Here is a 15,489-nt window from a genome sequence, read left to right on the forward strand (position 1 = left end):
ATCTGTTGTGTATTTGTACCATTGCTTGTTCAGCAGCTGTCACTTATGGTTTGCTTATTTAATTTAATGCAACTGTTTTATGCTGCATCAGAATTTCCTCTTATGGGTCCTTGCAGGCTATTCGCTTAAAAAGCTTGAGGATTTAAATTGCTAAGGACTTCAGGCACAGTAAAAACTATCCAAATCCTAACGTTTTAGAATTTATTTTATTTGTTTTTTCTGTTTATTTATTTTGCTTTAATGTGTGTTTAGTACATCTGTCCTGTCATTTGTAGCTTACCTGGATTATGCTCTTCATGGCGCATTGATGTGCAACAAAACTTTAAATAGTCAGCGGCGGTGTGTTCATATAACATATAGACATATAACAACACACACTTTCCCCAAAATGATTGGATGCTTACTGCTGGTAAACAAAATTTGAATTAATAATCTACAATGTGTAAACATTTAAAAAATAAATAAAGAAGAAGAATTTAATGAATATCATTTGTATGTTTCATCATTTATGATACATGATATAATTATTAATTAATGCAAGAGCTCAGAAATATTTCTGGTAATCAGAATCACTGGATCCACAAACATACAGTTATCATGTTACACCTTCAGTAAATCCTATCAGTCCTATAACCTCTAGTGTTACTGGAGTTAGATCCTAATGAGGCACATCTGGCGGTTTTTATAGATCCATCCATCCACCTGCTGGAGGATGCTGCTGTGAGAAAAGGAGGAGGAGGAGGAAGAGGAGGAGGAGGCTGAGGAGGTACGTCACGCTGTGCACGCTCGCGGCCTGCCGTTGCAACGCGGAAGAGACGAAGGAGGAAAGAGCCTCCACGTCACTGAGGTGTAATATCGGCGTCAGTGCAACACAAGGTGCTACCTCAGTACGGTTCCAGTCCAGCCCAGGACATCCTCCTGCGGGAAATAATCAGTCGTATGACCGCGGAGAGAAGACGCGTCCAGCCGTGTGCGCGCTGAGGGGCCTCGGTGGGGACTCCAGGAATCCGCTGAAGGTAACGTTTGTGTCCGCTATACCTGCTAGCCTGGACGGTGCCTGCTGTAGCATTTCCTCCGGACACCGCTGACCTTTGCAGCACGAAGAAAGCGACACACAAGAATAGTAACGCGGATAGTAACGCAGTCAGTGTTAGCTCCAGAGTGTCAGTGTATTGGCACAGCTAGCTAGTCGGGATTTAAGGTCGGCAGGCTTTAAAGGCTTGTTGTGTTTTCGGTTTGACAGTTGTTGGTGTCCCGCTAAGCTGCTGCTTCATCTCTGCATCTCCTGCAGTCTGTTTAATAATATGACAACAAGCTGTGGATCATTCATGGACTGAATAAAAAAAGCTACCTGCTGTTACTGTAAGCAGCACACATGCTAAGAGCCCTTTATTAAAACACACAACAACCTCCAATCACAGACTGTAAAATAACACATTCAGCAAAACCTTAAAGGAGCAGTGTTCATCATGCATGTGAATACCGTCTACAGCTCTGTATGATGGGATTTGAAATATTAGTCAATATATTGTTGATTGACAGCAAACACATAAGACATGTATTGTACATCATTGTATGTAAATGTTTGGACATCACTTGATGCAGTTCAAGCAATTATTATTATAACACAGTTGTATGAAGTAGCCTGTAATCATATCTGTTTTCAGGTTGTTACCCTGTTGTGACATTGTTATATATTATTACACAAATGTGTTGAATATTCAGTTCTCACTGGTCAACTCAGGCACCCTGTGGTCAGTCAGTAGATTTGTAATAACAGTTTAAAACACAATGATTTGGTCACAAGAATTACATCTTCTTAGCATATACTGTATGTTTGCCACATATTATTGTAAAATTAACTCTGATTGATATGTAGATTGGATGTTGCAGCCAAGTATTTACTGTCAACATGCAGGTCTTTTGCATGTGCTTTCTCAGGTTTCACTGCGTTGTGCTCACAGCCATCTTGTTTTGCCATTAACACAATGGCACAATGGTCTGATGTTCACATAATGGCATATGTAGTGATTTTTTACAGATTTTTATGTTTGTTCACACTGGCAGTGTTTCTGTCTGGTCAAAGGTTTGAGATTACTGGTGAAATAGGCTTCCTCTTGCTCAAGATAGCTTGTTGTTTTGATCACAGGTCCTGGCCTGTAGGTGTGTTGTTAGGACCTGCCCAAGTTATTATATTTTAAGCAATTTTTTAAAACCCTGTTTCTCAAAAAAGCACAACTGTTGATATGTTGTAGTTATACTATTTTCAACAAAATAGAGGGTTTGATTGATTTACAAGTCATTGATGTCCCAGCATCCCAGCATTTTTGGGAAATTGTATTGTAATATCATTATATACAAAGTAACAGCCTTCCCCCAGCCTATGAACAAACACCTCCTTTCAAAAACCTTAGGCTAAAATGAACACATAATGCCTCTCAAGTTTTAGTGCTATGAATGCTAATGCAACATTGTCTCATGTATAATCTTTCTTGACATGTAATAGAATATGATGGGTGACACAGTGTGTGGTTACTGTAGAGAAGCATATCCCATTAAGAACCTGTTTTTTTTAGGAAACACCCAGTTATCACACCCCATACACACCTTATATTCTTTCAAACTGACAGATAAAAATGTATCAGTGTAAAATTGTGCTGAGAGTACTAATGTAAGGTGCATTAGCCTGCTGATTATTAACCAGTTTAAGGGTGTGTTGACGAGAGTGTGCAGTGCAGGATTAGACTGCTGGTTTATTTGCTTTGTGACCAAACTGATTCCATTAGGAGGCTGCTTGTGGGAAAATGTTCAGGCTGTTGAGAAACTTGCAGGTAGTTTTAAAACTGTAGTGATGCAGTAGCTTTTAAGTGGAAGTAAAGATCATTTTACTTAAATTCTGTATGTAGTTACGGAAAAAACAGCTATATTAAAGAGGAACTGAGATGAGGTGAAGTTTTGCTTCCCTTGTAGTGCACTACAGTAAGTGAGCAGTGAGGAAGTAAGCAAATGTGACACTACGTTGTATAATAATTACAACCAAAGGTACCAAAATGAGATCAACAGGGTTATGAGGATCTGCACACTTTTGGCCACTATGAACTTTAATGAAAAATGCATGGCACAGAGGAAGTATGTGGACACAGTCAACAGAGAGACAAGAATGTAGCATGCTCATATGCAGATGTCAATGTGGAAGGGAAGGTCGGCTCTGAACAGATCTTCCTCCTGTGGTTCTCTGTCTGTGTCTTGGAAGGTGTTCTATGTCTGAATGACAGAATGTTGTCACTTTAAACAGACAGCAATGTTACAGTCGGCTTATGTTAATACCAAGTGAATGCAACCTATTAACATGCACGTCATTACTCCACCTAACATTTCACTCTCCACAAAGCCTTCAGACACTTGCTTAAAAAAATGTTTTCTCACTGATTTGTCAGGTAAACCTCAGAGGCTTTCTCAATCTCTGTTAATCTCAGTCTAATGAGGTGGAAGATGTTTACTTTGTCTTAATGAGACAGGTCAGAGTGTGAGGGACAGGTCAAATGGCTTTGTGTTGACATGGACACTAAAAGCCATGGATGGCTCGCTCACAATGTTGATAACCTGCGGTGTGTCTGGGCTTGCACATATGTTTTCAGGTGATTTTAGACACAAAAAAAGTGTAAGTAGTATTTTGTGGCATGGGAATATCCTGTCATTATTTGTTAATTGAATATTTCTGTTCATTTTGATGGATCTTATGATGCCAACTTGTGGTGTGATCTGCATAACATTTAGAACCTAATCAAATTTGCTTTGAAGGAGGTGACACGCTAATAAGCCACTTCAGTAAAGGGTGTTAATGTAAGCTTATTACACAGAGATCGAAAACAAAACACTTCAGCAGCTCTTGCAGTGGGAGCTTCTTCAACGTTACGAGGACTACATGCTGTCACTGTTAGCTTTATTGATTGCAGAAAAACAAAACGTAAGTATATGTGACTCAAAAAAGGAACTTTGGTCTGTTCCTGAAAGCAGTAAAACAATAAGTGCTGCTTTTATAATGAGTTGAAGATTACATAACAAATGAAGCTCTTTGTTTCTACTTTGAAAGATATATAATGCAGTTTAGAGGGTGACAAGATAGTAGCAATGTTCTCTTTATTCAAAATAACAGTTGTTGTTCTTTTTAGCATGTTGTGTTTTTCTAATTATGTCTGAGAGAACTGAGTAACTGGGTAATTTATCAGGATCAGCCTGCCAGGCTGTGGCACTTTGTCAGTGTTTCTTGTCTCTGCATGTTTCAGATGTCTAATAACTGTAATATGTAGCATGTCAAACAGAAGTCACCCCTCTAGCTATCATACCAGCAGTAATCACATTTATGCACAGGTGTCTTAAAAACATTGTGCGTTTTGGAGCATGGGTCATGTGTACCAGACTGGATCATCTTATTTTATTTATGAAGCACAGCAATGGCCATTTTTTGTGACATATACTGGAATGCTGTGTTAAATATAAGGAGTTCCTGTGGTTCAGCAGTTGTTGACTTGTGGGTGTTACGTTGTTAGTTGAGTGATGCAGCTTTCGGTGGTGGGATGGTTTAGTTGGTGGAGTTGCCATATTTTATTGGGTTTCATGTTTTTCTTTCTGCAGATGTTGCAGTTGTTGCAGTCAGTTTGGTTTAGTTAAATTGCAGATAATATTGCAGTGTTTTCTATTTGTACACCACAGTCAGGCATCTTTAATTTGCGACAAGTTTATAACCACTTTGCACACATGGAAAACCTAGAGATAAATGTTCTGCTTTCAGGCAGCTGTTTGTTGAAATGTTTTCATCACATTAATTTCACAGGTTAAAGAACTTTTTTACACATGCCTTCGTAATGCCTGAATAGGAAAATCTGTCACATATGACACCGCCATTTGCCAAAGAAGCATCTGCAGCCTAAACTTGTCTTGACTCATTCAGCGTGGGAAATGTGAGAACTTAATGTGAGATTGCTCAGTCTGTGCTCATTTTAGCTGTAAAATGGTCCTTTGTGCTAATTTATAAATTGTGTAAGGCTCCACAGCCTTAACTGTTTAGTTAGTTATTTGAGTTTTCTTACTTACCACATTAGGTAGCATTTTTCATACATTTTGAATGTAAATAAATGCCTTAATATTTTTATGTCAGATGTGAATCAGTGAAGGATAACAGTATAGTAAAGGTAATCTGTGTATTGTGTTTGTTCCCTCAGAGTGCCCCACTGTCCCAGCTTCTAGATGGGTGAATCAGGATCACGCCGTTCTACTCTTGTTTCCCGCCTGCCGATTTTTCGCCGCAGCAGTAGTAAAAGACAGGAGTCTCTCCCCTCCTCTCCATCTTCAGGTGGAGTCGGAAATGGCGTTCACACCTCCTCGCCTTCCAGCACCAACTCCAGTTCTGGCAGTACTGGGAAACGCCGGAGCATTTTCCGCACTCCATCTCTCAGTTTTGCACATAAACGGAACAGCGATCCACGTGTCCAACCTATCAACTTAAACCTCACGCCGCCCCTTACACAGGCGACTGATGCAAATGGAAACAACCAGCAAACAATAACAACATCAGTGTCAACAGGGTTCAGCGAGGGTGGTGGACGCCCAAAGTCACGGCACTCGTTTGGGTTTGGCAGCCACCGGCAAAAGAAAATTACCCGTTCTCAGACCGAGGACTTCGACAAGGCCTCCTCAACGTCCTCCACAGCCAATCGAAATGTGTTCATCAACTGCATCAGCAGCTCAGGGGCCAACGAAGGTGACGACTCTGGGTTCCTCGATGATTACAGTGGTGGCAGTAATAACAACAAACGGTCATCACGGCAAAAAAAGCAACTGCTGCCAAAGTCGTTCTCAGCCCACCACCGCTTCTCTCGCACATCTGATCATCATAGACCTCCAGAAGTGAATCTGGAGCCTCCCAGCTCCACTACTATCACTCCAGGAGCAGAAGGGGTCACCCCAGGGTCATGGCCAGGTGAACTGCTCGGTGCTGGAGGTGAGAGTTCGCTTCAGTCCCCTATGATATCAGAGGATCGAACCACAGCCATCACCCCTTCTGAGTTCATTCCTATCACAGAAGACTCTGTGTCAGAGGTGGATGCGCTGCCAGCTCCCAGCCCCTCTGGTTTAGGGCCAGGACCTGACTCTGTGCCTGGGCCAACCACTGACACTGCTCCCTCTGACCCCCTGCCTGCTCCAGAGAAGTTCAGTGTGGCTGTGTCTACCTCCCAGGTAATGTGTTTAATTATTATTATATACATCATGCAAAAAATGTTCTGCTGTAAACAAGTGGATAAAAAAATAGTGCTTTACAAAATCATAATACAGCCACAGGTGCTGTTAGAGGTCAGGATCTCAAACATTAAAGAAGGAATATTTGTGACTGTGACTGTTTGGAAACTGTGAAATATGGCACAAAAATTGTGCAGCAGGCATGAAGAGGCTTTTTATTGAAAGAGCTAAGGCATGAAAAGTGAAGCTGCCTATGTCTGCAAACTGCCCTTCACATTTCACACCTTCATGCTCACATCTTGTCTTCTCTTGAATATTTTATTCAGTTACATCCTGGCCAAAGATTGAACTCTGCTATTTTCAAAGTTCTGTACTTTTTGGCCACTGAAGTGTTACAATTGTGTGACTAAACAGTCTTTAGGGCCTGTGGACACAGACATAATTGCTGAGGTGCTGTGTTCTCTTCCCAGGTTTTCTTTACTCCTGCCCAGTCCAGTGCTGAAAAACCATTACTCCCAGACACCAGCACAGCCAACAACACAGACTATGAAACTGCCGTTTCCCTGTCAGAGCCAGAGACAGCTGTGCCCTGCCTACCTCTGCAGGAACAATCACTGGAAGAGAGGAAGGAGAGGGAGGAGGAACGGAAGGAAGCGAGGAAAGAGGAGTCAGCAGTGAAGAGGAAAGAGTTGGTCCTGGAGAGGAAGACAGGTTACCACACAGAGACCACGAGCGAGAGCGAGGCATGTGTGGTACGCAGCGAGGGTTGTCACTCCAACCCAGAGCAATCGGAAAAGAGGGCGAGAAACACGCTTTCTCTTCAAGAAAGAGGGAGCTTCTGTGGTTGCCATGAACCGAGGTCCTCTAACCTGCGGAAGCCACATGCAGGTATGAAAAGCCATGCAAACACAGATTTACATGCAAAGCCGCAGCCTCAGGCACACCAATATCACACACGATGGTCTGCAGTGTGAGTCACAGAAGCAAGTGGATTTCACATGATAACAAACACCCCTTTTTATATGTGGTTGACATTGCTCTGTGATGAGATAGTTGCAAGGTATGTTATCTCAAAGGCACCCACAGTACAGACTGTGCACTGGCTTAGATGTTTGTGTATATTTACTGTGTACGCCTCTGTGCCAACCATCTGGGTATTACGGGAACACAATGTCTCTGAAGCACCTGAAGAAACTTATTTAAATATGGTACACATTTTTTTGTAATATCTTATGAATGCCCTCTTCAATTTATCCAGTTAGACTCCAAGATGAATTTCTAGTAAAATGTATTGGTCAAAGGTGAGAGCCATATAAAATTTAAATGTTAATTATTGCTGGAATTTACTCTGTTTACCAAAAGATAATAGCTGATTTATTGTAACCGCATTGCAGTACACAGTCACTGACTTTGATGTTAAACATTCATTAGGTAGTTGAAATATTATGTTGTTGTTGTTTTATTTTATTAAACACGTTTAAATATAATAGAACTCTTGGAGAGTTCATTACAAAGCCTCTTAAAGAGCCTTCTCCCAGGAATCTGGACTGTTAAACCCATGTCTCATAGCTTGTTTTTATTTGATGACTGAAGGGCTGAGATGACTAGTACAGACATAATGCCTAGCTTCAAAATTCTTCAAAAGGTTTTGACTATTTCCAAACATCATTAGAAATTTGACAGCTGCAAGTCCGTTTCAAAACTATTGCAGCTGTCACTTCTAGGAGCATTTTAGATCATTAATCTGAAAAGATGCCTTCAGCCTAAGAAATCGAAGCCATTTTGGGGCTGTCTGAAGCATGTCATGCTGAAAATATGTTTCAAATGATGGTTCATTACTGTTTTTACACACTTCACCTGCTGCAACATATTGCAGAAGATGAAAACATAAACAAAACAATCTACAACTAATTATTAAGATCTGCAACAGTTGTTCTTGTCAGACTTTGGTATGACTATACTACTATAGCAATAGTAAGTTTCCCTTGGACTGTGTAAATAGGAATCAGTTAATGATGTGAGCGTCACATATTCCCTATACTCACACTTTGTTATACAATCTCTCATGCATACACATAGAGCAAAAAATCAATATCAGAATATCACAATTTTTTGTATTATTATATAAACTCCAGAAGAGATGAAAGAGTAACTGTGAACATTGTAATTGCCCAATGTGTGATGTTGTGCATTTTAAAGTTGGCATGATTGCAGAGCCATCTGCCAGCAGTCTCTTAGTGTGTTATTAATGGTCTATTTCAGTACATAACATTGTGAACGCACACATTGTATTAAAATCCATGCTTGCGGGGAAAGTAGCTCGAATTGATTTCTAGCTTCAGGTCAGCAGGAAACACAGACAGGGCTCTGTTCCAGGTATTATAGGTCTCTTTAGGTGGAATTGTCTGAACTTAAAGACAAACAAAAAACATGGTAGTCACAAGCTTCTTCTGTGCCATGTCCATGCTTTTTTGTTTACCGAGTAAAATCATGAGATCGGAGGTAGTAGAGTAAATAATGTGGGTGTGTGTTTGTTGTTTTCGGAGTGGAGCAAGAAGCAGGCTGAAAGAAAATTGTTGGCATACAGTCCTGTTTTTCTGTGGTTGTTGCTCAGTAAGAGGATGTGGCATTGTCTTTGTCTTTTCAGTTCTGTCTGTTAGTAGATCAAAATAGAGCAGTTATAGGATTCTTCCATTGTCTCACTGATCAGTGGAAATCTCACATCCACCTTCAAGCTGTTAAGGTTATTACCAAATTAATACCATTTGACCAAAAGCAATAAAGCTACAGAGCTTAATCAAGGTAATATTTAATTTCATTTAAACTGCAGAATAAGCATGGGCTGCTTTGTCATTGAGTTTTATGAAAGAAACACAATTTCTTACAGGAAATTGGACATTAGAAATATAATAAAAGATGATAACATCTCTGCCGGTGGACTCACATAAACTAATTATTTCTCTTTGTCTGTCCTCCTCTTGGTTTCTTTCCTCCAGGTTCTCTGTGCAGCAGTGCCAGCCCCTACCATGAGGTGATGAGGATGGAAAGGCGTCTACGCTCCTCGTCTGAGGGGGCTGGTGGGCCTCGTATCCATGGAAACCATAGAGATGCCCCAGGCATGGAGGGATGTGGTTTGCTCAAACACAGAAACAACTCCTCATCCTCTAAACTGGGAAGTCTGGTAGGTCCTAAGCTGATGTTATCATGAATACTAACATGTGTTGTTTTGGAGTTTTTATGCTTTATTTTGCATGATTTAGGTCAGTTGTTGTCATATCACTGTCATATCTGATATTTTGTGTAAATGGTTGGACAACAACTAGCAATATGAAAGATCTATCTATACACATCTATCTATGTTCAATAGAAAAAAACTAAGACAAAAAACAACTAATCTTAGTTATAGCTTTGACATTCCAGGGCAAGAATAACATATTTTTTTTTATCACAGAAAGATTCTCTCCCGATCACCAGATTGGGTTTTATATACTGATCACCTCGTCTTAAAGTGGATAAAAAGACCAGATGTAATTGCTAACCCTCCCCCTACAATATACTGCCTGATACTTTCTAATCTCAAGCACCACTCATGCCTCTGGCCCTGTGCAAATTAGACACAGTGTACTTGACTCAACGTAAATTTTCACTTGCTGAATGACTACCTTTACACTCTTAAACATTTTGAGAAGTAATTTAATGGGATGTAAAGAGAGCTAAGAGCAAAATGATTTGTGGAACTGTATTGATTTTGCCACAATAGTGGCACCTGCAGTTTTAATGTGTCACTAAGTACAGATGTTTAACAGCTAAAGTCAAGTGTAAGCATTCAGTTAGAACGAACAGAGTACTGTGAAAACCTTTGAGCTGTGATTATTGAAGTATACTTCATCTGTGAGAATAGGCTACAGCCCGTTCCACATATCAGTTATTTATCTTACATTACACACGAGGAAACACAGGTGGATGGAAGCTAGTTTAAGTTGATCCCATGTATATTCAGGGTCTATAGGTTTCAACTGCGAGATTAAAAAAGGGCGATGACATTCTGTACACAGTACGTTGCTATGAACCTTACATACTCTTGACGTACACTTCAGTAAACATGGTGTGATCTCTCCTTTCCTCCTCTGTGCGTTTGAAGGGCCCTTAAGGGACTTGACTTATGGAGGGAAAGGTAAGAGCCTGCGAGAGTATATTAAATTATGTACCACCACCTCTCTAAGCTTCATAAAAGTTTGTTGGTTAGCTGAAGGCACTTCACAAAGGCACAAATAAAAAAAGTCTGGATTAGTCACCTTAATTATCCCTGAGTGTTCCTGCACTATGTACAATATAAGTAAAAGCATGCAAACAATAACATCTTTCAATTAAATAGAAGGGCAGTGAAGGCACAGATAAAAGGATTACAATGGTGTGCTTAATGTTTATACACACACCATGTGGTTCATTCTGGTATTTATGTGTTTTGGAGGCCTGTAGGGGAAAAAGCGCCTGTGCAGGGCAGACTAAGGTGTACTCAACACAACACTTATTGCCGCTATGCCATTTCAGTCCAGACAGGGCTGAATTATCATAAATCTGCATAAAGATTTAGATTGTAGTGACTAATTTGTGAGGTACCTCTGTTAAAGAAGGCAAGGCTATGCATACATAAACCATTGTTTGTTTTATGATATCCCTTCAGGAAGCTGAGTATATTTATTGTACCAGCATATTCAGTGCTTGTTGCTCATAAGTCCCTCAATGACAGCTCTGATAACACTGTGACAGGCCGACAGTGATCACACTCAAAACAAGCTCACAAAGAAGAATTACTTATGATGTTCTTTAGAAATTCTCTCTTATCTTTCAGACAAGCCGAAGAACTTTGATCACACACTTTTGAGTGACATAGAGGATATGGCAGAATAGTCGGCTCTGTTACTAACACATTCCTGTCAGTTGTGTATGAGGGAATGGACACATGTTCACTCACAGGTCCTGTACATGCATGTACAGATGTCACCACAGAACAAACAACTAAGTGTGAGGTTATTAGGCTTGTTATACATGACAGAAATCAGCTTTACAGTTTGTAAATGTTTCATCTCATGGAAAAGTTTGTGGACTATAATTGGTCACTGTTATTCTTGAAAATATGACTGATAATGCTGAAAATGTTCCCTCTATTTACAGATAGTGATCAGATGATGCATACTTTTTTATACCCTTTTAATATCAGAAGTTGATTTTCTGTTAATTAAGGCCATGCAGGAGGTTTTCCACTTGTGGCTGTGCAGTTAGTGTTTGATAAAACCTTGTATGGCCGTGCATAATATGCAGCTTTAGTTTTTAACAAAGGGAACAGAATAAAGTTCTGGTGTTTGTTCCTTTAAATTTCAACTGGATTACTTTATTGAATCTAAAAAGAGAACTTTGCTTGGCACTAGGATGACTGATTATTCTCTATTTACAGGAGGAGACTGTGACAAATGTCAGGAGATAAACTGACAGTGAGGGTAGTTTATTTATTTTTTTATGCACAGATTTCCAATTTATGCCCTCAGGCAAATTGTAAATACAACTGGCTGTGATGCGCCTACTCAGACAGAATGAAAGTAATTTGTTAGTCTGCATACAATATTATGCACTGCTAGAAGCCACAATACCTGCCTGCAAAGCCAAATCACTCTTTCTTGATCTTAAAGCATTTGCCACCCTAAAGCATTGAATAAATGTAATATTCATAGACTTTATACCCAGAGTGTGAACAGAAACCAGTTATAAGAGAGGAAGAATTTCCTGCTTCCTCTTATCCCTGTTTTGGATGACATTCTGCATGACAGTAAAGAGGTGAAGCCATCTTTTAATGAGACTAGAATCTGATATTATCTCTATTAACTCAAAGATTATACTCAGTCAAATCACATAAGTGAGGTAAAAAGGTGACAACTCTGGGTTGTAAAACCATATTAACACATTTCTGTGGTTAGAGGGCTGCATTAAAATGGGTAATTTAGCTTCAAATGAAGTCTGTGTGCAGTAGCATCACACAGTATGGGTCTTCATTTCTTTTCCAATACCTTTTAGCTATTAGCTTTAATGCCTGAAATAAGGTCTTGTGTTCAGGTGCATTACACTGAAATGCATTCTGGTCTTTTGCTGATGTTTACTGCACCGAGCATCTAGTGAGGGGAAAAATGAAAACAGCACTGAAATCTTTTATGTTCAGACATCATACACTGGCTTCATATTGGTACAGCCTCAGAGGATGCTGATTTAGGTGAATGGACGATTCAAAGGAGGGGTGTGGATGTCTGTAAGCATTGATGCTGATGCACTCAGATATCAGTAGATCGATACAGAGAGTGGCTGGGTGGTTGATTGTGTCCAAACATTAGTGATGAGAGCTGTGGTTGTTATATATTCGAAATATATGACAATGGCACCGATACATTTTAGCTTTTGGATTCTTCTTGTAATCACTTCCATAGTTAGAATAGTGTAGTGTTTGTGGTTCTCATTATTAGTGGTGTTGCCTACATTCCTGAATCAAGTATTATTTATTTTGACCTTTTGTGTTGCCATTTTTTGGGGTACAGAAAAAAAATTGCTGATGGTGGAAATATGTTTCCAGAGAACATCTCATAACCTCAGTTAGTATGTGGTCAGTAAAAGAATCCAAGTTGTATTTGTCAAAAAATCCTTACCTACCTCTTCAATGTCCTGTTGTTTACATAGCTCTAGTAATTTTACTATGTAGATGGACATTTCTAATCAACTTATGTGCCTGTATTTTTCTCTGCATTGGATTTTCCTTGTATGACCAACAGATGGCAGCATTGACATATGTAATGCAACAGCCAAAGTGAACACTGCATCATTATAACCTCATAATAATACCAGTGATGTAGTGACTCACTACAGTCCCGTGGCTATAGCTCATTTAAGAGAAGAATACCTCAATTTAAGAGTTTTTAAAATTTAATGTCAGAGGGGGGTTCTGCTGATAATTCAGGGCCACCCAGGGTGGGGGAAAATGTATAAAACATAGATTTTATGGCTTTCTTAAATTATTGTTGCTGGATGTCAAAGAATATTTGCTCTGAGGTTTTAATTTTTTTTTTTAAATTTATCTGTCATAGCTTTTTGAGAAGTATTTGAAAGTCTTATATATTCAACCGTCCACATTTTTTTGTGGTAGCTAACCTGAATGCAGTTTTGTATTATTCACAGGACATACAGTCAGTCTATGTGGTAAGCTGACTTGATAATCTTTTTAAGAAAAAATCTAATTTTTGTATATTTTGTTTTAGCCTCTGTTTGTTTATTGTAGACACAGACCTTTAGCAGGAGTGCAGTACCCTTATTACTGCGGGTTGATATATAGCCAGAAAGGGAACAGTAAGGTAAAACTGCAGTACTTGGGGTAAACATATTATTATAGTATTATATCTTTTTTTAATAAGGATATTTGTGCTAGTCATTTAATTCTATTGTTTATAAGTCATTTGTGCTAATACAGCTTATTTTTTGCATTTTAGAGTATGTAAAAGTCACAAGACAAATCATGTTTGAATCATATTTTGGTAAATCGCAGGATAAAGCAGCCGTCTGCTTCTCTTTGTCACGGTGAGTGGGTCTGCAGGGTTTTTTTCTGGTGTGTTCAGCAGCTCTTTTTTTGCTGGTGAAGCACAGGGAAAGCTGACAGATGTTACACAGAACTACAGCCTCATTTGGCACAGTCATTGCTTTTTCAAACTAAACCCTAATCATCCCTACATAACAAGAGTAGCAATAAGTTTTCATGAGTTTGGCTGCAATGATGAGGGACTAAATATCCCATTAAGTGTAGGCAATGTGAAAAAGTGGAATGCACTAATAAAAATATCTATATCTTATTATTGTTGTTTCTAATCTCTCTACATAGATAGTGGCATATGAATGTGCAGAAAATACATAGGGGATTTAGGTAATGAAAGCTGAGCAGTCACACTGTCGTACCCTGATGGCAAGATGGCTAACACATCCATTTGTCAAACAGACAGCTTAATCCAACCTGCTGTAGTTCTAATAGTTATCTGGATGAATCATCATAGATGCCTGCACTGAGCTCCGGCTCTATGTTTATGTATGTTGTTAGTTGCTAGTTTGTAGCTATCAAAACAGACCTCTTATGATCCGGATGTAGTGACTGGCTGCAGAAGCGATCCACTGAGATTAACATTTTTCAGTGCTGTTTGCTAAGTTTTATTATTTTTTACAATTTTGCATTTGCTATATTTTTCATCTTGATTGCAGAACCAGCTGAATTATTATCTAACTAAAAGTGGATTAAAACCATTTATCATCACAACCTGATCCTTTTGGGAATGCTGAATAATCAGCATTTAAATAGTTTTGAATATAATTAGTACTTATTAGTATTTCAGATGTGTTTTCTGAGTGTATGTGTTTTGCTTTTTTAGGATGTGTTAAACAATCTGGGGTCCTCAGAACTGGATGAAGATGATCTCATGTTAGACCTGGACCTCTCTGATGATCAGCGACATCGACATGGTAACTTTGTCATTGCAGTTGCTTGTCAAATTCAACAGTATTCAACTGTGCTACTCAGATAATATCATGCATTTACCTTTATCTATACAGAGCCCTCCTGTTCAAGTGAAAGTCTGCTCAGATTTTCTGCTACTGTCACAGATTTTCCCCCTTTCTTTTTTCTTTTGTTTCTCCTCACTCTTTCTCTGTTACCTTGTTTCTCTTCACCCTCTGTCTCTCTTTTCCATCATTAAGCCACCTCCTATTTCATCACCTCACCCTAAAACATGAAACCAGTCATGTCTTTGCTTCTTTCAACATGTGCCACCACTTTGATGTAGCAGCCTCATTTACAGAGATTTATACACTCCTCCTGACGTGCGTCATGGTGGAAAAGTGACTGTCAGAGGGGAATTTTTGCTCGTGCCCTGCCACATTGTGTAAAACACAGAAAGCCCAGCCTACTTTCATACAACGCTAACAGATAGTATTATATTAAATGAGTGCAGTGAGCAGCTGCACCTACACAAATATCGCTTACTTTATTACTTTACTTTATTTTGCTGTTGTAAAAAGATGCAGTTACTTTATAAAGATCTTCTATGTTGTTGCCCAACGTAGAAGATTAATGAGCCATGATCGTTATCCCAAAAATAGAAAAACTCTACTACAAACTTCAATAGATAACACCCTGCAGATATGTACACATCAACCTTTGATGCTTTGGCACATATA

The 15,489-nt window shown here is 39.2% G+C and overlaps 1 protein-coding gene across 2 annotated transcripts in view; it reads left to right on the top strand.

The window, feature by feature from the left end:
* Positions 1 to 795: 795 nt before the first annotated feature.
* The window catches only part of ccser1 (coiled-coil serine-rich protein 1), a 90,840-nt gene continuing 76,146 nt past the window's right edge, over positions 796 to 15,489 (top strand). The window contains exons 1-5 of one of the 2 annotated variants that reach the window (XM_028414179.1): positions 796 to 1,016; positions 5,223 to 6,237; positions 6,708 to 7,125; positions 9,234 to 9,418; positions 14,685 to 14,775. In XM_028414179.1, coding sequence (XP_028269980.1) covers positions 5,248 to 6,237; positions 6,708 to 7,125; positions 9,234 to 9,418; positions 14,685 to 14,775 — 1,684 coding nt within the window. In that variant the 5' untranslated portion in view covers positions 796 to 1,016; positions 5,223 to 5,247. Of the gene's footprint in view, positions 1,017 to 1,326; positions 1,363 to 5,222; positions 6,238 to 6,707; positions 7,126 to 9,233; positions 9,419 to 14,684; positions 14,776 to 15,489 lie in introns of those variants that run through there. The other variant, XM_028414180.1, reaches the window with a different exon arrangement.

The sequence above is a fragment of the Parambassis ranga genome, chromosome 9, assembly GCF_900634625.1.
Source record: "Parambassis ranga chromosome 9, fParRan2.1, whole genome shotgun sequence".
Classification (NCBI taxonomy): Eukaryota; Metazoa; Chordata; class Actinopteri; family Ambassidae; genus Parambassis; species Parambassis ranga.